The sequence below is a fragment of the Dermacentor silvarum genome, chromosome 9 (genome assembly GCF_013339745.2).
Source record: "Dermacentor silvarum isolate Dsil-2018 chromosome 9, BIME_Dsil_1.4, whole genome shotgun sequence".
NCBI classification, from domain to species: Eukaryota; Metazoa; Arthropoda; class Arachnida; order Ixodida; family Ixodidae; genus Dermacentor; species Dermacentor silvarum.
This window is the reverse complement of record NC_051162.1, coordinates 28,131,703-28,156,581: the sequence shown is the minus strand read 5'-3', so window position 1 is coordinate 28,156,581 and position 24,879 is coordinate 28,131,703. Positions and strand designations below refer to the sequence as shown.

The following is a 24,879-nucleotide window of genomic DNA, read 5'->3' as shown; positions in this document are numbered from 1 at the left end:
GGTGATCGCGTTAAGTTTTGTTGGCATATAGGAGAACGTAATGTGCCACTCAGACCGATTGATTTGGCGAATAGTGAATACAGGATGATTTGTTTGATTCTCGAGTGAACGTTATTTTCTTGTTTCCGCTACTGTCCACCTCACGCAGATGGAGCTAACAGGCATGGCGGCGAAATCAGCGGTCGGCCTGCTTCTAGTCATCGCACTGACCGTTGTGGCTGATGAGGTGCACGTGGAAAGGGATACCACCGAGGGACGTGTCCGTGGCAAAGTGGTGCACGTTCTGGACAACAAGGCCGTCGAAGAGTACCGCGGCATTCCGTTTGCAGAGCCACCCGTGGGAAAGCTTCGATTCAGGCCTCCTCAGCCAAAGGCGCCTTGGCAAGACACCCTGGACGCTACCTCCGGATCTACGGCTTGCACACAGGTGAGGAACGTGCCATGGGTGCTTGCCGACGTGTGAAATACGGGCGCGCCAGTGCTTCATTGGCAATCAGCAGAAATTTATTTGTTACATTTTTACATACTGCAGGGTTAAACGGGCTACGGCAGTAGTGGTAGGCCTGGAAAATGCAGAAAGCGACCAAACAGGCACAATTACAAATATATGTGGTTTCGCGGGACATATTTCCCGTTGTCACATTGACACATGGCTATTATCAATGAAAATCAGTTAGGAGGCGTGCTTGCTCGTTCTGGTTTATAATAAACGCCTTGGTTGCACATGAAAAATGGAAGGACAATCCGCAGGCTACAAAGAACGATGTTCAATGCCACTTTGTACGATACCTTAAACCTATAACTTTAGGTTGGACTAGCACTGCTGCACGCAGCTAAATGCACCGATAAGGAATACGCTAATGCTATCACTATCTTACTCATTTTGGCTTGGTTGAACTATCTTTAGGCGTAAGTAAATGCAGATATCAGAGACAGTATCGCTCCGCAGTGAGCATAAACGGGTGATGATTCGCCTAAAGGAAGTACGACTGCAGTGGTGTAGGCTCTGGTTTTGAAATGGCTTTGCTTATGAAGATGGGCATGCGCAGTGATGCTAACGTTATCATATATCTCTAGAATGACCGCTCAGGACCTCCTAGTTTGCGATACAAGATATTTAAAAACAGGGTATCTACCAACCGGGAAAACAGAGAATTCTCAGGGATTTTGAATGTTCTGGAAATACTCGGAAAGCTCAGGGAATTTGCGCCTCTATCAGAGAAAATTAGTAGGGATGAGCGAATATACGGTATTGTCGAATATTCGATCGAATAGTTCTATATTCGTTGTTCTCTTCGATTTGAATTCAGGTATTCGATATTTTCGAATTATTCGGCGCTCCCGAATAGGCAGCCAAAAGCCACGGACGGCCGGTACTCATTTCGGAGGCTATGCTTTGCGTCATGGCTGCCATACATCAACCATAAATCTCGAAGGCTATACGTTTTTTGCATTAAAGAGCCTGAAATGTGCGACGCAGAAGAGCAGAAACGGCGCTAGCGACCGAAACGAAGCGGCGGAGTCCGCATCGCCGTTGGCAGCAGCGGAAATCGTACGTGAATGACAGCAACGACGGAACGCTTCGTGCCTATTTGTGCCTTTATTGGGTTTACCGCCACGCATAACAACGCGTTGGCCGCGGAATTTCATAGTCGCCACCCATCATCGCGTCGATAGCTGCTGCGGTTTCTTTCGCAGCGGTTGCGGCAAAATGTAGTTTCGTTTTGCCTCAATACGCACGTCGGGCGCCGCGTGCCTAAAAAGCTGCGTGGTGGCATGATCGCATAGATAGCGACCGCGATTTCGTCTGCAGTTGTTGCAGGGAACGATAGTTTCGTTCTGACGCGGTGCGTGGGTCGGCCGGGTACGGCCACGGTAGCGGCAAAAACGCGTGCGTCATGCGGCGAGCGGCAAGTTGCCGCGCGTCAGTGCCTTGCCGCGAAGTCCACCGTGGCAATCGCGTCTCGCCGCGCGGCAGCGCGATATGATCTCGCGCGCTCTCGGACCGCGGAATCACCGTGAGCGACAAGGGTGCCATCGGACAGCGTCCAGAAATCCCTCCATAGAACCGCGAGATTCGACGATCGTCGATTGATAACCCGGCGCGGAGCGGCGGAGGTCCGGTTGCCATTGGCTCCGTGATGTCACCCTCGTCGCTCTCGGCACCCTCGGCAAGCCGTAAAGGTACGTCCACACTAGCGACAAAAACGCGCGCGACACGCCGCGCGCGGCAATGCGGTGCTGTCGAGCGCGGCAAGATTCACGAAAAGCGGCAGCAACGCGCGGCAAACGCGCGAATGGGTGTGAGACCCATTTTTTCGCGGCAGCCGTAAAACGAGCACCAATAAGAAGCTAGCCGCGCTGTTGTGGCGCCACCTGTTGCACAAGCAAAGAATCATAATCTATGGTATGGCCTCAGAGATTGAACAGTGACACGCACGCCGTAAAACCTCAGAGGCCATTTCAAGCAAAGGAGGCTGTTTTTGTTAAGCCTTCCCACACCGCCACCCAGACGTCGACGAAGAATTCGCCTCGCAATGGAGGCGTTCTTGGAAACCGCTCGCGGATATGCGTGCCTTTGTGACAAATCGAACGTCGATTTTAAGGACAAGGAGCTTCGCGCCAACCGCTGGCACATGCGGGAAAGCAGAGTGTGCGCCTGGCTCTCAGTGTCCCTGTACCGCCATACAGAGCGCACCCAAAACTTTCTCGTCCGCTGTCTGGCACGTCGACGTCGCACAAGTAAAGAACAAATAAGTATTATAGTGTTCACAGTCGCCAGTACCTCCTCGTCCGTATCCGACATGGCTGAGCGTGGCCGGCAGTGGCGCAAAGAAACAGACACTTCCAATGGAACACGAAATCGGCAGAACTGAGAGCGCGTTGTCACGAGAAGTATCGAATGGAACGAAACAACGCGGCACTCCACGCGCCGTGGCCGCGCGCCGCAAAACGCGAGTGTGGACTTGCCGCGTGCGGCGTGTCGCGCGCGTTTTATTGCGATAGCAATTATATGGACACTCAAAAGCAGATTTCTGCTGTCGGCGTCGGCGTCGTCGTCGCCGTCGCCGTGAGGTTCCGTATGACGTCAATGGAGATGAAATCGTCGCCGCGCGCCGAACGCTGTATGTGCGAGTGAAAGGGCGCGAGGGACGCACGCTTTCACGGGCAGTGAACGCACGGCGGAGAACAAACGCGCGTTCTGCGCTGTGCTCCCTGATGATGATGATGATAAGTGGTTCTTGAGGGAAAGGGAAAGGTTGGCGCTATCTTCTGCAGCCCTTGAGGGAGCACGGCTGGCGCTGAGCCGTGCTCCCTCAAGGGCTGCAGAAGATAGCGCCAACCTTTCCCTTTCCCTCAAGAACCACTTACCACCGCACGGCTCAGCGCCAAACTCTCCGACGTGCGTTCGCTCCTCGTGAAAGCGCGCTTCCCTCGCGCCCTTTCACTCGCACATACAGCGTCCGGAGCGCGGCGACGATTTATTTGCCGTTGACGTCATACGGAACCTCACGACGACAGCGACGGCAGAAATCTGCTTCGGAGTGTCCATATAATTGCTATCGCAATAAAAATAACCGGGATGTGCGCGCGGTACTGCAAGGCGTGTCGCAAATGATGGCGCGCGCCGCGGTCATGCTGCGAAGGAAGTCGCAAGGCCTCGATCGCCGCTGCGAGAGGCAATCAGTCACGAGATGACGACAATTGCAGCTTCCGCACTGCTTTTGTGCAAAATATCGAAAGGATTTGCTCATTCATTACACTAACAAAATCGTGCTGACGTAGTAAGCATTTGCTTATTGTTTTCTGTATACCCTGATAATTCGGAAATTTTTTTTTCAATCCTGTGAAATGCGAATTAACTAGGTTTCACCGTAATATGTGATACATACATCCGAAGTATTCAATTCGAAATTATTCGACCAACTCACTATTCGCTTCGAATTTGCTTCGAACCTCAAGTCCACTATTCGCCCATCCCTAAAAATTACCTGTAATTTTATTGAAAGGGAACGAAAGTTGCGGTACTGGAGGGAGGGAGTGGAGGTGACGTTCAGCTGCGGCACCAAATGCGTATATATATAAAAATGTTGTGAGGCGAGAAGGTGGTAAAGACTTAGGACGCTGCTCGACGAGTGTCCCGTTTTGGTCTCGTCGAAAACCTCCAAGCCGCCTCCAGAGGCACCGGCAACAGTCACCAACGCCGTGCGCGTTCGGTGCGAACGCGGGCAAAACGCCGACAGCATCGACAACAGTTCGGCGCGTTGCTGGTGCGGCTGCATGTCCAAGTTTATACAGCTGATGAGACTACTATCCTTACTCCGTATAGCTCTCTACTAATTTGCTATCCCAATTGATGCTTCGCCTTTCGGGTGAAACTGCGACATTTTTTTAACATACTTACTAAAGAGTGACAGCATCAGGCAACATGGTGTCAGCCCGTCTTGATGTAAAAGAAAGTTCCGTTTCACTCAGGGAATTTAGCAAAATCACTCAGGGAAAACCTGGAAAACTCAGGGAATCTGAAAATGTCAACTTGGTAGACACCCTGAAAAGGCTAGCTTATTAAATTTATGAACATTTTTCACGCAGTAAATTAAGTCTGTTATAACATGTCACGCCCTAGCAACAAAACTACGGCGCGCGAAACGAGGTCAAGAGCTGGAACGAGGCAAGAGGTGGGTTCCCGATCAAGACTTGCGGATTTGCTTTCTACTTCAAGTTCTGCCCCTGTATTGTATTACTGGAACTGTCATTAGAAATAGAATACAGCATGTCCAACGTTGCATTCACGTTTGACTTTTCACATGTTCACCGAATCTCGAATTGTCATTGGGATAAAAGTTTCGCAATAGTAACTTTGCTGCGGCAATTTTACATTATCACCAGTGAAAAACACTGACATTCGTTTAGCGCCTTCCGAGCAGTAATATACCGCGATAGCGCCGCCCCCCCCTCCACCTCGGGGCGGGGATAACATTGAAAAAGTTCGGGGGATCGAGGGTGCTTGCTCGGGCCGGCTGCAAAGTTCAAGATGGCTGCCGGAAGCTTTTTTTTCTGAACAATCAAGAAAGAAAGAAAGGATGGTCATTGGCTACGCACAGAGCTATAAAAGCCTTTGTCGAATCATTAATTTAATCGCCCTCAAATGCTAAATGGGGCGTTGTCGTGTCGCAACCGCAGCTCGTTCCCGGCAGACCGGTAGGCACAAGCTCTGTACGCGTAGTGTTCAGGCGTCTTTTGGCTTTCATTGGTGGTCTGGTGCATAGAGACGCCCAAACGGTGCTTCCTCCTTCCTATGTAGCGGCTGGAGGAGAGAGTTCCCTAGCTGCAGACTTCTGGCTATGCGCACCGCCTCTTCGAGAGCAGCCTGCCCACCCTGCACTGCACTTGCGCTCAAAGAGCTCGAACAGTGCGTCGACCACTTCCCTGAACCGGAAACACCGGAACATTGCACTTGAAGAAGTTTTCTTCCACTAAGGACTCAAAGTTGCTGTCCCATTCATAGTGCCAACACTTGTATTTTGCAGGTCAGATTTAAATCTAGAAGGTATAATAGATCTTCCATAGGGAATTAGAATGTGAATAAAATTCAGTACTGAATGCCTTAATATAGTAATTGTATCGCTAGCGGGAAATCCTTCAAAAAAGGTTATATAATTACGACATACGAGGAGATCAAGTTTGTGACGTCATTCAAGCTACATTCTATAGGTTTTACATGAAAACTAGTACGTACCGCAACTGATCTGCAAGGACATTGGCAAGGAACAGAAGAAGCAGGGAAACGCAGTCGTCAGAAATAATGAATTTTAGCAAGTTACGTACTTAATGTTTATTCAGGATTAATTGTGCTAGTTTGAGTACTTCAGTGAAAGTAGGTGTAATATGTAAGTCGTGAGGAACGAATCATTTTCATTCTTAGGTTTAATGTAAATTCAACTAGATTTCTAACCTTATTGGCTTGCCTTCAATGCGCGATTAGAAATGTCGCTAACTTCATTGGTTTCATGATGCAGAGAATCCTCATGAACTTGACTCACGAGAGTCTTGCCTAATTTCCCAATGATTTTATTGTCTTCCAGGTAGAGATGCCAATGGTCCCGATGGGCAACGTTACGTTCACAGAAGACTGCCTCTACCTCAACGTTTGGGTTCCCGAGAGAGCCATGAACCCGGGCTCGAAACGACCCGTGCTAGTATGGATCCATGGAGGAGGCTTCACGTTCGGCAGTGCCAATCAGTGGGAGTATAATGGCGCAGTGCTCGCCGCGACCACGAACGTCCTCGTCGTCTCCATGAACTACCGCCTCGGCATCCTGGGCTTCCTTAGCGCCAACTCACCCGAAGCGCCGGGCAACGTTGGTCTCCTGGACCAAGTCGCAGTCCTGAAGTGGGTGCAGCGGAACATCGAGTCCTTCGGAGGCGACCCGGATCTCGTGACTCTGTTCGGAGAAAGCGCGGGTGCAATGAGCGCGCACGCACACGTCATGTCTCCGATGAGCGAGGGCCTCTTCAAGAGGGCCGTTTTGATGAGCGGCACCATGTACAACATCGACATGTGGGACATGGTCCACGAGAGTATGGTGAAGGGGAACAAGGTGGCCAACATTGTGGGCTGCTCCAAAGGCGGCAACATCGACCTCTCGTCCAACGCCGAGGACATCATTGACTGCTTCCGGAAGAAGTCCGCCGACGAGCTCGTCAAGGCGGCCGTTGAGAGCGTTGCCCCCAAAATGGTTCCTTTCCTCCCGATCTACCACGACGCCTTCCTGCCAAGGATGCCGCTGGTGGCCATGAACCGCGGTTTCTTCGCGCCGGTCGACATTCTGGCTGGCGTCACTTCGGACGAGGGGGCTTTACTTGTTCTGTTTCCGCCGCAACCAAATCTCCTGCCCGAAGACCTCGACGCGAGTGGTCCCGAGAACCTCGAGGATTCTCTTCGCGCAGTTGTGTCCACGTGGGTAAAGGAGAGCATACCGGATATAGAGGACAAATACACCGACGATGCGCCAGAAGGCGACAAAAACGCCCTCAGGCGCCAACACCTGGACTACGTGTCCGACCGGCTGTTCAACTGCCCGCTGCGGTTCACGGCGGAGAAGCACAGTGAGAGGGGCAACAGGGTGTTCGCCTACATTTTCGGGCACAAGTACGACGCTTTCAACTTGCCGGCCTGGATGGGAGTGCCTCACGCCACTGAGCTGCAGTTCGCGTTCGGCGTACCCTACGCCGCACAGTCAGACTCTCCGAATGGTCGCATGAGCGAAGCCTTCATGCGGATGTTGGCAAGCTTCGGCGAAAGCGGGTTCGTACCTTTCTCTGTCTTCATTTTAATTGCATATCAACCAGTATTTCTGCTTTGGTTAGGATAACCTTAGGCGAGAGCTAAGCCAGTTGGTTTGTACGTTATTAACAAAAAAAAACAGCGGTCAACATTGTACGCAAAGAAAGTCATAGGATAAACGATGGCACTTTAAGTATTCAACGCAAGCTATATGCCCACTATAGGCGTCTGCAAGCAATTTCGCGTCACCTCGGTCGTGCGCAGGCTAACCCTATTTGATAGCTACAAATTTACTAATTTATCCACGCCACCTATAGTTCTTTGCCATCCTCGACTGCATGCCGTTTCCTTCCCTCGGTACCCGTTCTATAACTAATAGACCACCGATTATCTTCAGTGCGCAATACATGCGCCTCCCAGTTCCGTTTCCTTCTGTTAGTATCATCGAATACAGGCTGCCTCCGTTAGTTCTCTATTCCACACCGCTGTCTTCCTCTCTCCTAAAGGTAAGCCTAAAATGTTTCCTTCCATCGCTCATTGCGCAGTGCTTAGCGTCTTCTCAAGCTTCTTCGTTAAGCTCCAAGTTTTTTACCTATTTTTACCACGGATAGAATGGAACGATTAGGCACTTTTCAAGATAGCGGTATAATAGGGGTAAGCTGCTGGCCATTACTTTATTGCCTACAGTGTGCGCTTCAACACATTTTCGTTTTTCTGTGATTTCCTTCTCATGATCAGGATACCCTGTGAGTAGGAGGTGGCGTTGATAAACGTGCTTTTGCACAAAGTCTAGAGGCTGTCTGTCAGACAGGAATTCCCGTTATTTTATGAAGCCATTCAACATTAACTTTGTGTTCGGTATAGTATACGTTGAACCTTAATTTTACACTTTGGTACTAACACCAGCAATTAAGACCCTTTGTATCGGGTCGTGTTCTCGCTACAAACAGCCGTGCAGGGCTGTTTGTTGCCTGAAGACCCACCCCGTTCCTTCCACTGTGGTTCTAGCGTGTGTCATATATTCAGCAGCGATTATCCATATATATATATATATATATATATATATATATATATACGCAACGTCGTTGTATGGGAGCTTTTAACCTTTTCATGCAATATTATTCTTAGGGTACTTGACGCATTTTCTTTCAGGGGTTCACTTTGTGTCTACCGTTTTCCCGCCAACCAGGGTCACTGATAGTCCGGGGTCGAATGCGTAAACAGCGCCTCCTCTATTTTTTTCAATGCCAGTCCAATCGCTCGCTCCGCAATGGGAGCCGTTGGTGCGCCTTCGTTGAGTGAGTTGCCGCGATGTGACGCTACCCAGAGTAGGGTACGACTGCTTGCGTCACGCGTGCGTCTGAACCACTGAGTGCGCGCCGCTGCCGTCGCGGAGGGGATGCGGTAGACGCTTCCCGCGTCTGTCAGGAATTTAGAGCACTGCACACGCCCGGCCCGGGCCCGTTTTTACATGGGGCTGCCCGCCCAAGCCCGACCAAAAGTTTTGTGGCGAAACCCGGGCATCTACGTTACCCGCCCGGCCCGGCCCGCTACCCTTTTGCCTTAGGCTCGAACCCGGCCCGAGCCCGGCTCGAAACAGACCCGAACCCGACCCGAGACCGAAAAAGAACACCGAGCGGCATTTATAAAATAAAATAAGGGAGAGAATGAAAGGAATTTATTCTTAAGGCATAAATACATGTCATATGCAATTATGAACACCATTTGAGCGGTCTGAACGCAAATACAAGTGCGCGAAGTAGTGCGAATCACCCTGCCGAGCTATATTGCCAGCAGTTTCGAACGGCGGGACCTTGATGCGGTCCAATCTACTCCTATCGCAGTGCAGCCACAGTATTTTTCCACGTCGGGCGCCTCACTGCAAAGCATGCGCCGCCCCAGCCGCTCGTCCCACTTAACCGTATTCTAGTACACTCTAGCCGAAGCGCAGCCACGACCGGTCGTGACCGCAGCGCATGGATGGAGTAACTGGAGAAAGAAAGCTTCTGGATCCTCCATGGTGCAGCGTAATGCGCTGCTGCTAGGCGGCCGGTTGAGAACATGCGTGCAGCCATGGATGGACGCAGTGCCATATTTCAACCGCGTGACGAATTATTTACCAGTCATCGTTTGACCAATTCGCCTTTGAAGAATCAGCTAGTCGCGAAAGCGCTTGCACCGCTCTGAAAGCATTAATTACATTGATTTAGGTAAGGAATACAACGGCATCCTTTGGTTTAAGGCGACTTCGGTCTTTCTGGACTTTTACATTCTGTTAAAACAGCGCAAAATACGACGGAGGAAGAAAAGCGAAGTACACAGGAGTAGCACTGCTAGCTTCCAGCTGCGCCGGGGCAACATGTTTTTCAGAGTCGAGACGCGTGAGGATAAGTCGCTGCACGTTACATGCACATCACCAGGAAGTCCGAGCCCGGCCCGGGTCCGCGTCAGAATACCCGAGCCTCACCCAGGCCCGGGTCAAAAAGCACATGCCGTGCCCGAGCCTGGCCCGAGCCCGTGAAAAACTGCCCTACCCGGCCCGGCCCGGGCCGGGCTTTCGGGTAAGCCCGAGCCCCTGCAGTGTTCTAGACCACGGCCGGGCTCGAATGGCGCGCGCGCTCGCTTCTTACGGCCTTCGCATCGGGGCTAGTTCTTTCCTATCGCCCCTGCTTGGTGGGGGACTCTGCGACCTCACCCTGCACAGCTGTTCCCGGCCCATCTGTGCAATGCGCGCAACGCTGGAAGATCGGGTCAGGCGCGCTTCTTACCTCACCGTGCATTCACGAACAAGTCGCCTAATTGTAGAGGACGCATAAATGGTTCATCGAGGCTTCTTATAAATGCATGCAGTGTAACCGTATTAATACATCAAGCTTCCTTAAATTCAGTGGGGAATATGGAGATGCATGCGCCGGTAGAACAGCTCGCCGCCTTGAAACGCATCTGCATTTTGAGGAATGGAAATAAATATTTATTGCTCATATGCACTTATACCCCTGTCACACAGCACATGTAATGTCATTTGCAGTAAATGACATTAATACCAAATGTCATTGCGGTCTTGCATTCCCAGTCTACACGGGTAAATAAAATGGCATTCACAATTAATGGCGATGTTTATTGACAGGCTGCCATGATAACGAGACCTTATAAATCGTACTTCCTTTTTACATATTTTCATTATATTGTTACCAATACAATGATAAACATTGGATGGTTATTTGAAAATATAATACGCTTCGTTTTAACTTATCGATTGTGTAATTTTTTGCCAAGCCCCTGTTGTCGAGATTACACAAGTTGCGCGTGAATGAGTTCGGGAAACTCATTCAGTTGGCGAATGCCATTAGCTGTGAATTTCATGCCCGTGTAGAAGCAACAAAAATAGCATTAACACTTAATCTCATTCGCTGCAAATCCCAGTCTAAAAAAACAACAATTGACTCCAACTAGCTTTTCCAATAGGAATCAACTGGGAGCAAAGAACCAATTAGAAAATCCTTACTTCCAACTGATTAAGATTAGGTCAGAGCAGAAACCAATTGGAGTTGCCAATTGAAATGAACTGGACCCAATTGGAACCGATTGTAAAATCCCTAGTTCCAACTGATTGTGATTGAGTCAAAGTGAAACGAATTGAGTCCGATTGGACTTGTCAATTGGAATCAACAGGGCCCATTGGGAAATCTTTACCTCCAATTGGTTACGATTGAGTCAGGGATGCAACCAATTGATTCCAATTGGACTTGCCAGTTTGAACCAGCTAGGCCCACCATTCCCAAATGAGTCTAATTGTACTACCAATTGGAATAAACTAGTTAGAACGTAACCAACTGGGAAATCATACTTTCAGTTTATAAACCCATTCGAGGAAACTAGAATGAGTTATAACTATATATGCATGCAGTACTAAGGCTATAGCAAGCCTGTTTCTGACAGCTGGAATCCTACTTAGCTTAGCTTTGTGGGGTATATATGTGTATTGGTATTCCCCATTGATGCAACTGGTCATTCCAACCAATTGGTTTCAAACCAATTGGCACCCATTGGGTATAATTGGTCACTCCAACAAAAACCAATTGGTCACGTTCCAGTTGGTTCAGTTGGTCCAGTTATGTACTAATTTACGATTGCAAATTTTCCAATTGCTACCAATTGGAAATTTCCCACTTGGAGTCAATTGCTTTTTTGACAGGGATGACGTCACACGTGCCGTGTAACAAGGGTATTACAATGGTTGCCATACTTTCAGGCGAAAACTCTTGTGGACAGAGTAGCTCACAAATGTGTCTTATTCACAATTACAATCTAAAGTGCTTCCTTGGCGGCTTGTGTACATCTGCCGAAGGCTTGTCGTTTTCGTCAGTCAGTTGGTTTGAGTGAGACACTTCGGGGCAATTAGATTTGCGGATCGTCTCGCATTGCTGTGGTCAACACCTTCAGGGCAGCTCAAGATGGGACCGCGTTGTAAATAGGGCTGGACTGCTCTTCCGGCGTGGCAGGTGTTCGCAGGCTTTCTCGAAAAGAAAAAACACTATCTTGTCCAAAAACGCTCGAAGTTCAGGCTAGAAACTCATTGCTTGGAAACTGGTGAAAAAAAAAAAAACACCCGGTATTTTCCCGGAACGGGACTTGCAATACGGATCACTGCAATACACCACAACACAGCAGTTATATATCGATGCGCAATGAACGGAGCAAGTCTTGGCTGTGGCCGCGCGTACCAAAGGCTGTACAACCGTCTTCAGGAGCCCACAAATTACTGCATACTGAACAACACTGCAGAGCACCGAATAAAATGCGCGGGAAAACGATCGTGCGAGCGTGAAGGCAAGCGCGTGCACGCGGAGCAGGGGAGGAATTGATGATGATGATGATGATTTATTGGCGTCCCCTTTGAAACGGGGCGGCGACAAATAGTCACCTAGCCTACTTGATTTATTCAGGTATACTATACAGGTTCTTTATCTAGCATTTTTGCATACCTCTCATTATTTTTCTTTTTCAAAAATTTACCTTGTACCGCTGCCTATGATTTTAAGAGATCAGGTCGTATCCATCTTTTCCCTGCTTTTTTTCCACCAGTACTCTAATCGTCTCTTGCTGATCTCTACGGCTGATCTGTTTATGTTTCCTTCCACTTTAAACCCAAGCGCTTCCGGGAGTTGCACGTTACCTACGGTTCTCGCTGGATGGATCTGGTCGCATTCCATCAGGATGTGCTGAGTGGTCTCTGGATCTTTACAGCAGCATACACACGTCTGATCTAGTTCCGAATATTTGTTCCGATATGTTTTTGTCCTTAGGCAACCGGCTCGAGCCTCAAATAGCAAGGGACTGCCTTTTGTGTTATCGTACAAATTTTCCCTTCTAATTTCTTTCTTCTCATTCTTGTAAATCTCCATTGTCTTTTTTGTTTCCATTCTTTGCATCCAATTCACGGTCTCTATTTCTCTCACTTTCTTTCTGATGACCCCTCGTTGTCTTTTTACAGTTTCAATTATCCTGTACTTGGTTGCCAACTTCCTTGACCTCTTCCTCCATTCTGTGTCCACGCTTTTCATGTAGAGATACTCGTGCACTTTAGCCGCCCATTTATTTTCATCCATGTTCATGAGCCTTTCTTCAAAACTAATTTTGCTTTGTGCTTCTCTGACTTCAAAAGAGGCCCAACCCATGTCACCATGCACTGCCTCATTTGTCGTATTACCGCCTGCTCCCAAAGCCAACCGGCCTACTGATCTTTGGTTAACTTCCAAACCCGCCAATATATCTGATTTTAAGCATATAATGGCATTTGCGAATGTTAGCGCGGGCACCATTACTCCTTTCCAGATTCCACGCACCACCTCATACTTATTGTGGCCCCATAGTGCTCTGTGTTTCATTATTGCTGCATTCCGCTTCCCCTTTATTTTCAGATTATCTTGGTGGTTGCTTGAGTAATTCTTTCCTTCGTTTATGTGTACGCCGAGGTACTTATATTGCTTCACTATGGGTATTACTTGCTGTTGAATTGACACCACGAAGTTACTCGTGTGTTCATTAAAGATCATAATCCCTGATTTCTCTGTGCTAAACTTAAGGCCTAGATTTGTCGCTGCGTTCCCACATATATTCGCAAGTGTCTGTAAATCTTTTTTATTGTCCGCTAGTAGCACAATTTAGTCTGCCTACATCAGTCCAGGGAACTTCTGTTGCACCATTTGTCCATTACGCATGTAGGATAAATCAAAACCTAATTCGCTGTTTTCCAGTCGTCTTTCTATGCCCTTGACGTAAAGCGTGAACAACAATGGTGACGGAGGGCATCCTTGCTTCAATCCTTGGTGAACTCCCACCATTTCAATTCCTTTTCGGCCTTCCCATACCACTTGTACTTAGTTGTCTCGATATATCTCCCTCAGCAGCTCCACGAAATCGTCATCTATGCCTTCGTATTGAAGAATATCCCACAACAATTCCCTGTCTACGTTGTCATAAGCTCCTTTAATATCTAGAAATGCTATCCATAAAGGTCTTTTCTGAGCTACTGAAATCTCTATGCACTGAGTTAGTACAAACATATTGTGACGTCACAGTAAGGTCGGACCTTTATTGAGCCCGAGAGACGACACGGCGAAGAAGGGCGGCGTCCACAACCAGCCTGAACAGCCTTCGACAGTCCACACTGATGATGATGCGCCCGCACGCGCGATGAAGATGAGGGGCACACGCATGATGATGATAATGTACAGATGATGAAGAAGTGCACAATAAATGCCCACACTAATTTCCCTCGCGTGAAAGCGGCCATCCTGGCCGCTGCCTAAAGGTACGGGGAACGCTGCGTGAAGGGCTTGATACGAGAAACGTGGACCACTTCGGTAGAGCGGCAACGGTGGTCAGTTGAGGAAACAACAGGGGTCACGCGATAATTAACTGGCGAAGTAATTTCCAGGACCGTGTAGGGGCCAATAAACTGACACTGAAACTTCTCGCACAACCCAGGAGTGCGAACTGGTGTCCAGAGCAGCACTTCATCGCCGGGCTGGTAGAATACTACGCGATGATATGCGTCATAATGATCCTTGCGGTCCCGCTGCCAGGCTGCAGTGTTGACGCGGGCATGCTGGCGACAATGGACGAGGCGGGAAACATATTCTTCGCAGGAAGATCGAGATGGACTGACAGGGGCAGAGAAGAAAGAAACATCGAGAAAGGAACTGGGTGAACGGCCATAAACAAGGTAGAATGGCGAGTAACCGGTTGTGCGTTGAACGGCGGTGTTATACGCGAAAGTGACGAATGGCAAAATTGTGTCCCAGTTTCTGTGATCGGGTTGAATATAGGCGGCTATCATGTCAGAGAGCGTACGATGAAACCGCTCAGTCAGGCCGTTCGTCTGAGGATGATAACTTGATGTAGTCTTGTGAGTGGTGCCAGAGGCTTTGAGCACTTCGCCTACTAGTTGGGAAGGAAATGTCTTTCCGCGTTCGCTCAGAAGGACACGAGGGGCGCCATGGCGCAGAATGATGGATTGAAGAATGAAGACAGCGACTTCGGAAGCCGATGTTGAACTTACACAGGCTGTTTCGGCATAGCGCGTCAGGTGGTCGACGGCGGTCACTATCCATCGACTACCGGCGGGAGTCATGGGAAGTGGCCCATATAGATCGATGCCAACAACCTCAAATGGTTCCGCAGGACATGAGACTGGTAGTAGTTGTCCGGCAGGAGCTGATGTTGGACGTTTGAGACGCTGACAAATGGCGCAGGAAGTGACGTATCTCGCCACACTGGTAGACAGGCCAGGCCAGTAGAAGCGACTTCTTATGCGGTCGTAAGTTTTCTGGATGCCAAGGTGGCCAGTAGTCAAATCGTCATGAAAGGTCTGAAGGACACGTGCACGAAGGCAACGAGGTAGCACGGGCAACCAGCGTCGTCCATCAGGATGGTGGATACGGCGGTACAGCACGGAGTTTTAAAGCTTAAATTGTGTCAGCTGTCGACGAAGCCGGGCGTTAGGCGGGCGCGAAGCTCCACGAAGGTGGTCTATAATACGGCGACAGTACGAGTCAGCGAGTTGTTGAGACGAAAATGATGCATGGTCGTGCGAAGTGAGATGATCAAGAGTGGCGAAGGACAAAACCGCCGTAGAAGAGGCGTCAGTGTGTGCGTCACTGGAGGCGGTGGCGGAACCATTGATGAGTGCGGCTGGAGGAAGCGGGCAGCGAGAAAGAGCGTCTGCGTCTTGGTGCTTCTTACCAGACTTGTAGATGATGTCAAAATCATATTCTTGGAGACGAAGAATCCAGCGACCAAGACGTCCTGACAAGTTCTTGAGTGTGGAAAGCCAGCATAAGGCGTGGTGATCCATCACGATGGTAAAATGGCGACCGTGGAGATAAGGGCGAAATTTCTGGACGGACCAAACGACAGCGAGGCACTCCTGCTCGGTGATGGTACAGTTCTTCTCGGCAGGTGTGAGCACGCGGCTGGCATACGCAACGACTCTCTCACGCGAAGAGTTGTCTCGCTGGAGGAGCACAGCACCGATTCCATGGCCGCTGGCATCCGTGTGCAAGAGTGTGGGAGCAGTCTCATCAAAATGACACAGGACAGGTTCAGATGTGAGGGCGCCCTTTAGCTGGTCAAAGATTCACATTCAGGTGACCACACGAAGGGAGCACCACAACGAAGTAAGTGGTGTAAAGGTGCAGCTAGAGAGGCGAAATCGCGAATAAATCGGCGAAAATAGGAAGCGATGCCGAGGAAACTGCGTAGGTCCTTGGTCTTTTCTGGACGAGCAAAGTGAAGCACCGCCGAAATCTTGTCAGGATCAGGTCGAATACTTTCCTTGCTTACAATATGACCTAAGACCTTGATCATCTTGCTTGGAAAATGACACTTTTTGGTGTTGAGCTGAAGACCAGCACTGGCTATGCACGTGAGAACCTCGTCGAGACGTTGCAGGTGCTGTGCAAATGTCGACGAGAAAATAACGATATCATCCAGATAGCACAAGCAGGTCTTCCACTTCAGGCCACGCAGAACGGTGTCGATCATGCGCTCAAAAGTTGCGGGAGCATTGCAGAGGCCGAAGGGCATGACGTTGAACTCGTAAAGACCATCTGGGGTTGCAAACGCTGTTTTTTCTTTGTCGGCTTCGTGCATCGGTATTTGCCAGTAACCTGAACGCAGATCAAGACTGGAGAAGTACTCAGCACCTTGCAGGGAATCGAGGGCATCGTCAATGCGAGGCATGGGGTACACATCCTTGCGTGTGATCTTGTTGAGCGCTCGATAATCTACACAGAAACGCACGGAGCCATCTTTTTTTCGGACCAAAACAATGGGAGACGACCAAGGGCTAGCAGAGGGGCGAATTATCTCACGTTGCAGCATGTCGGCGACGTTTTGCTCAATAATTTTGCGCTCAGCTAGAGACACGCGATACGACCGGCGACGCACGATGGATCTGCCGTCTGTCTGAATCCGATGCGCTGTGACGGTCGTCTGTCCCAATGTCGAAGAATGGGCGTCAAATGAACCTTCATGCTACTTCAACAAGGCAAGGAGCTGTTGCGTCTGCGAAGGGGTCAAGTCCGAGCTGATTACAGCAGCAAGAGCGGGGGTAGAGGCAGAATGTCCAGCAGGAGGGATTTCAGAGGGAGCCCCCTTGAGGGGAACGACAGAGAGAGGCTCGGAATCAGCAACGCAAGCCAAAGTGGTGCCTTTAGGAAGTAGAATTTTCTCAGGTGTTGTGTTCCTTGCTTCGAGGAGCGCAGAACCATTATCGAACCTAACTAGGCCTGAAACAATGGCTATCCCTTTTGTGAGCCAACGCGCACAAGGTAACACTAACACATCGCCATGGTCGATGGCGTCGGACGTGATGGTCAGAATTTGCTGACAGCGTGGAGGGAGCTCGGTATCTTTTGCAGCGAGTAGACGAAGTGGCTGGTGCGGTTCATCGCCGAGCGAATAGTCGGTGTCGGTCATATGTACGACACCTTGCCCACAACATATAGCAGCAGAAGCAGAGGCAAGGAAATCCCATCCTAAAATGAGCTGGTGGGAGCAGGGCGACAGCACAGCAAATTGTATGTAGTGGACGATGCCATCGATGGATACACGCAGTGTACAAAACGCGGAAGGGCGGATTGTTTTCCCTTGAGCTGCAACAAGCGTGTCCATCATAAGGCGTCGTAACTTTCCTGAGACGCCTACACAAATCAGAATGCATAACAGATAAAGTCGCACCGGTGTCCACCAAAGCTTCAACGTGCCCACCTTCAACAAACACGGACATCATATTACAAGGGCGCGCTGGAGGAATTGTAGTCCTGTCGGTGAATGCAGTTTTTCCTCCGAAAACTGCATTACTTAGTTTTCCGGGTGGGGGTCAGAGGTGAAAGAGGCAGGCCGAAGCGGTGACGAGGAGCGGCGGAAGGGCGATGGTGATCGACGTCTGGTGGTACGGTAACCATTCGGCGTCTCGGTCGTTGCGGGCAGAGATGGGGAACGACGCGGAGGGGAAGCGTAACGACGGCTTTGGTAAGAGGCCCCGGCACCAGAATACGCATCGCGTTCACACAGGTCGTACCCGAGACGCTCATCTTGTTGGCGCTTGCGGCAAAAACGTGATATATGGCCGCGATAACCACAGTAATAACAGGTAGGACGAGACGGTCGCCAAGGCGGGTGGTAAGGGGCGCTCGGTGCGCTGTGAGATAGTGCGGTCAGATGGGGCGATGACGGCTCAATTGGTATTGAGGGCACATTGGCCGGAGGAGCGACACCAACCTGCGTGTATGTGGGTAGACGCAACGTTGGACGTAGACTAGTCGGAAGCGCGGCAGCAACCTGCGCGTATGTTGGTACGGTGCGAGGGGCCGGAGGGTCCACATTCGCACAGCAGGTCATTGACGCAAGTTCCTCTCTGATGACGTCGCGCAATGCTGCACCAGAAGGCTGAGCAGGAATCATCAACGAAGATGACAAGCCAAGAGATTGAAAGTCTTCGCGTATGAGCGCCCGGATCACCAAGCGCAAGTCGGGGTCTGCCGCAGAACGGTGTTCGCTGAAGTCCGGCTGCAAGCGTACAGACTCGAGCTCGTCGAGGCGCTGGCACGTCAAGACGATGTCAGCGACGGTAGCCGGGTTCTTGACGGCGAGCGCGTTGAAGGCCACAGTCCCAATACCTTTAAGAACGTGGCGTATCCTGTCTGACTCAGCCATGGCAACATTGACACGGCGACAGAGTGCAAGCACATCCTCGATGTACGATGTGTAGGACTCGCCGGAGTGTTGTTTGCGAGCATCCAGAGTTTTCTGCGCAAGGGCGGAGCGAACCGCCGGCGTGCCGAAAACTTGCCGTAGTTGCTGCTTGAAGTTCGTCCAATCGGTGAAATCAACCTCATGGTTGAAAAGCCAGGTCTTCGCCACACCGGTCAGGTAGAACGAGACATGGCGGAGCTTGTGGGGATCATCCCACCGATTAGCAGAGCTTACGCGCTCGTAATCATCCAGCCAGTCCTCAGCATCTTCACCACGAAGACCAGCGAACAGATGGGGTCGCGCTGGTGGCCGCTGATGATCACAGAAGGTGCGGCTTGTGGAGGCGGGATGGTTAGGGTAGAAGCGCCAGGCTGCTCGTCCTGCGACATGCTGACGGACAGTGGACACAAGCGGCGACCCGAACGAAGCTCCAGGGAGTAGGCCAGAGGCGTAGAGGACGGGCAACCAAGAAGCACCTCCACCACTTGTGACGTCACAGTAAGGTCGGACCTTTATTGAGCCCGAGAGACGACACGGCGAAGAAGGGCGGCGTCCACAACCAGCCTGAACAGCCTTCGACAGTCCACACTGATGATGATGCGCCCGCACGCGCGATGAAGATGAGGGGCACACGCATGATGATGATAATGTACCGATGATGAAGAAGTGCACAATAAATGCCCACAATATTGTCTTCTAAGCGTCTGCCTGGCCTGAACCCATTCTGTAGTCAGGGAAGGGAAGTCAGGGAAGGGAAGGGTCAGGGTCGCAGCGCCCCTACCGCCGACGGGTGGCGAAACGTGCTGAGAAACTCTCCCATTGTTTTCCCGACGGGTGAGAAGAACGTGTGAAGCGAGCGCGCGCGCCAGTCGAACCCGGCCGTGTCTAGACCACGACCTAGACAGAATTACTTCCTCCGACTTCCGCCGTGAGGCGCCACCCAGAGGGTACTCTCCCCCATGACTAGAGTGTACTAGAAAACGGTTGAGTGGGGCGAGCGGCTGGGGCGGCGCATGCTTTGCAGTGAGGCGCCCGATGTGGAAAAATACTGTGGCGGCGCTGCGATCGAAGTGGATTGGGCGGCATCAAAGTCGCGCCGTTGGAAACTGCTGGTGATACAGCTCGGCAGGGTCATTTGTACTACTTCGTACACTGGTATTTGCTTTCAGACCGCTCAAATGGTGTTCATAATTGCATATCACGTGTATTTATGCCTTAAGAATAAATTCCTTGGCTTTTCTTCTTTATTTTATTTTTTAATGCCACTCAGTGATAAGAGTGCATTGCCGCTGCATTGTCTGCTTTCATTCTACTATGTTGTTGTACGGTTCCCTTTAGAGAGCAAATATTTTTCTCGTTCTTCAAGCAGCATGTCTATCTCGTGTGTATTGTTGCGCATATAGGCTTCCATCAGTAGGTCTTGCGAAACGCAGACGGAGAAACATATGTAACCTTCCTGCTTGCCGCTTCAAATAAGTAAAGCATATCTGCCCCATCCGGCGCCTTGTACTCAAACTTACGGGGAGCATTGTTATAGATAAAAAAAGAGTAAACTGCAGCGGAACATTCCATTCAAGTTTCCGCCTTCCTCGCGTAACAGAATGCGGAGTAATTGGTACGGGGTCATTTATTGCGGTCGGACCTCGAGCACCGAAAACATTTTTGGTTAGTCATTCTATATGCCAATATTTGGCCGTAAGCCGTACGTGGAATTCCTTTTTTCCAGTCAATACTTCAAAAAAAAATTGGTTAGTCATTCTATATGCCAATATTTGGCCGTAAGCCGTACGTGGAATTCCTTTTTTCCAGTCAATACTTCAAAAAAAAAAAAAACAAGGAAAGAAAGAAAGCTGTCGCGGTAGCCTAATTGGTGGCTATATAGTGGATACGGCGTTCGGCTGCTGAACTGGAGCTCGCGGGTTGAATCCAGGTCGCGGAATTCGACGGGAGCGAAGTGGAAAAACACTCGTGTACTTCTATTTAGGTGCACGTTAAAGAAGCCCAGGTGGCGAAAACTAAACTTCATAATCATATCGTGGTTTTGCCACGTATAACCGAAGAATTTGTTTAAATTAAAAATATATATAAAAGCATGTGGCTGTGTTTTTCGGCTTTTTTCTAGGGGTGTAAGCAAAATAAATTATTCTCGAGTCTGATTTTCGAGAAAAACATGTCACGCTTACCCTATATTTCATACATAAATGTAATGCCGTTCCCAAATGTATGACCACTCCACTCCGACAGCTTGTATATTATAAACGGCTGCTTTCAGTTATCCGGTGCATTAGCATAACGACCATAATGAAACAAAGGAACTACATGCCGCACATACACGTAGAGATATGTGCAGATCTGTTGCGATTGTTGAATAAGTTACGTGTGGTACCACAGGGGGCACCCAGTTTTAATGGGTTGCAAACACCAACGTTGGCAAACACGGTGAGAATGTCAAAAAAAGTTTTCCTTGCCTGAAGCAAGTTAGCAGATTTACAGGCTGCCCCCAAATGGGGCGTTTATATTGAGTGACAGCTAGGAACTTGTTAAGCAGGACGTATTAGCACCCGTGCGTTAATTCTCTCAGGAACTGCACCTCTGCGCAACAGCCACGACGCTCCGGTAGCACAATCATTCGGAATAACAGCCCTCACTTGCATCAGTCACCCACCTTTGAGACTTAAATAGTGCTGTTATGGGTTACATTCCAACTGAAACGACTCTTCGGCGTCGTACAGTAGATCAATAACACTTGCATATATATATATATATATATATATATATATACCAGATGGTTTTGCCTGCTATGAATATTGTTTCTGTGACTGAGAGATTTATGTGCAGTATTCACTAATAAGTGTGTTTGTTACTGCAAACACATGCCCTTCTTCCGGTCGGGAGTTCTCACTTTATCAATTAGTGCCTGTAGAATATTTCTTATATTTTGCCTTACATATATATCATGAATATATATGTCTATGTACCCTTTGATTTAATTAATTAGAAATACATTAGTCATCATTCGCGCCACGCAGTTAGCAAACCTGGTTTATTTCACTCTAATTTTGTTTTCTTCGATCATTGTCTCTTTTCAATACCACCAACAAGAAGCGCGCGTAAAATGACACGATGTCAATAATATAATTTTTACACGTAGCCTTCACGTTGCAGAGATAGCAGTTACTTTTAGAAGACAGTAGTAAAAACAGCAGTTCACTTGGCTAAAACTACATTTGGAACCGGCGGTCAAGAGTCATGGGCACACCAAAGCAACTGAAACATTTAACAAAATGTACTGCAAAGATGTGCGAGAAAAACAGGGCGTCCGCCAGGCTCCACGTAGCGAACGCGCACTCGCTAGCAGACGACGCGCTTGACAACAACAGCAAAATTGAAGACGTCGCGTTGTATAATCCATGCCTCAAATATATATGTTTCGCAAAATGGTGTAAACATAAATTTGCAGTCGAAATAAAGCACTAGTTTAAAAGCGTACTATGCGCAATCGGCCTCGGCGCCCGCAGCGAAAGTACGTTGAATATGCCGCGGAGCGCGTCACCGCCCCAATCCAGTTCGCTCGCAGTGCCTTCACATGATTTTTCCACACGCGGCGTCTCAGGGGGAGAGCGCCGTTCGGCCTACTCGACCATTGTCTAGTACACTCTGCCCACGACCGTAAAGTAGGCGCGAACGCTAGCCGACGGGGGAGAGTAGGAAATGGCGATCGCAGAGGGTGGAGAACCGTTGGATCGGCCGCATCTGGCTGGCATTGAAAAAAAAAATAGAAGAGGCGCTGATGCTATCAGTCTGCTGTGCTAACGACACAGGTTTCAAAACCAACCATTGCACCAACTTGTGTGATTGAGCATGTGCCAATGTGTACATACGTGCCGCTCTTCAACGAGCCTCTCACGACGACATGGCTCACTGTAGATGTGGGACTGGGTAGGCACCGCTGTTCGGGAAAACTCTTTGAGGCCGACTTTCGAAAATGGGTCTTCAATGAACCGCTTTGACACCAACTTAGGCGACTGATTGCGTGCCCGTAGGCGTGTGCCGCTCTTTAATGGACGTATTTGACCTAAACTTCGGAAACCTGACGCTCTAGCATGCTGCCCCACAAATGCACTGGGTTATGTGATGCTCTTCAACGAACGTCCCTCACGCCGACGCTTCATCGAGCTGCTCCATGAATGCACTAGAATTGTGCTGCTTTATGATGAGTCTCTTGCCAACTTTGGTCACTGAGTATGTGCCACTGGCTTTGCGGCCAGCGAGAGAACAATTCGCAGCGTTCGCACGCACCGGTGCGCCTTGAATTTCGGGGGCCATGGTCAGGCTTCGTGGTGGTGCCGTTAGATGGCGCCGAGTGTTCTTAGGGAAGCGCGAAAGACCGGTGTCCCGCTGCATTACACGGCTCGTACAGAACTCGTTTCGACGGTGGCGATACGTTTTGTCGCTACATCGATTCAATGCTAAACGTGTAACCGTCGACAGCAATCGTGAGATGGGTTCTGCCGATTTTTTTCTTTCATTCTATAGCTGCACATGCCCTGTGGCTCACACCCAGTGGCCCAAGCTGGCGTAACATTTTTTAATTGATGAGCGGCACAGGTTCATTCAAAACCGGCACTTAACCAGTGACCCAACTTAGTCCAATGTTTTGAACCCACTTACCTCAGCGCAGCAGCCCATACGCAATGAATTATCCAGTGACCAAAGTTGGCGGGAAAGCGGTTACAGACAGACAGCTGGCCAGCCAAACCGGCGTGAAGTATCCTAAAAATGATCGTTACATTAAAATGTTAGACGAAGCAGGATCTATGCTGGACAGCAGTTCACACTTTGTTTTGTGAGGACGTTATGCTGCTTGTGTTTGCACGTGTAATCGCCTTGTTTGTATGTCTGTTGGTTGCTCCCGTGAACCGTGAGACTCATTTTCTTCCAACAGGGTTCCCGAGCTGCCCAACAAGCAGAAGTGGCCGAAGTACACCAAGCGATCGCCAACTATGGTTCTCATGGATAACAACAACTTCAGTGAGACGAAGGGATTCCGTGCGAAGCAGTGCGAGCGCTGGAAGTCACTGTTTTAAGATGAAATTATTTTTAGCTCTCTTCTGGTATATACTGCTTCTGGAGCTGTACAGTGTTGCAGATTAAATTATTTTCTGTGTATTTTTATTTCGCAGATTACTACAGCTTGCGGCCCTTTATACTCAAAACCGCACGACTTCAAGTGTACCAGAGAGCTGGAAGGATACCAAAATTATAGCAATTCATCGGAAGGAAGACGTTACAGAATTGAAGAATTAGATACTCACTAAGTTATTTTAAGGTGGCGGTCCCACTCCGGTGGCACGCGCCCCCCGTTTTCAGTACTTTTGGAGCAACCGTGGCGGCTCTTCTAGTTAAGATATAAAGTGTTGGTATATACCATAAAAAAGCTCAATCCTTGTAGATTCAAACTATATATAATAAAAAAATTGATTATTGGGATTTAGAAATAAACGTTCAAGAACAAGCATGAGATACATGGGTTTGGCGAACTGTGTCTCCGTTGTGTCCATATTTAGAAAAAACTACCGCACTTACTGCATTGCGGCTTGCTCTGTAGCTTTAGGACATATTTATATAGTTCCTAGACGTAGGAAAATAATTTTGAATATTTACTTTTTGGATAACTTGCTTTTGAAAATTGCCAAATATCGCAATCTTCTGTTGTAAACAGCCCGGCAACTACATGCTCAAGGAAGGTAAATTTTGGATAAAGTAGAGTTCAAGGAATTTGCATTGAGGGCGCAAAATTTGATTCGTGTAACTTTATTAGTTTTTCTAATAATGCAGCCGAAATTAAGCAATATTTAGAATTCTGGTTTAATTTTTGCCCATTTTTGCGGGAAGGTACTAAAGCTGCGAAGCTGAGGCTTAAAACTAATACAAGTACATTAATGACATTTTGTGTCCTAAAGGTAACTTCCCTGAACTCTACTTTATCCAAAATTTATCTTCCTTGAGCATGTAGTTGCCGGGCTGTTTACAACAGAAGATTGCGATATTTGGCAATTTTCAAAAGAAAATTATTCAAAAAGTAAATATTCAAAATTATTTTGCTACGTCTAGGAACTAGATAAATATGTCCTAAAGCTACAGAGGAAGCCGCAATGCAGTAAGTGCGGTAGTCTTTTCTAAATATGGTCGCAACTGAGACACAGTTCGCAAAACTCATGTATCTCATGCTTGTTCTTGAACGTTTATTTCTAAACCACAATAATCAATTACTTTCTATTATATATAGTTGGAATCTACAAGGATGGAGCTTTTTTATGGTATATACC

At 48.9% G+C, this 24,879-nt stretch overlaps 1 protein-coding gene across 1 annotated transcript; it reads left to right on the top strand.

Moving 5' to 3' along the window:
* LOC119465186 (acetylcholinesterase) lies at positions 1–23,719 on the top strand. Its single transcript, XM_037725984.2, has 3 exons — positions 1–427; positions 6,087–7,309; positions 23,496–23,719. Exons 1-3 carry the CDS (start codon positions 149–151, stop codon positions 23,635–23,637), a joined length of 1,644 nt encoding a protein of 547 aa, XP_037581912.1. The 5' UTR covers positions 1–148; the 3' UTR covers positions 23,638–23,719.
* The last annotated feature ends 1,160 nt before the right edge of the window (positions 23,720–24,879 follow it).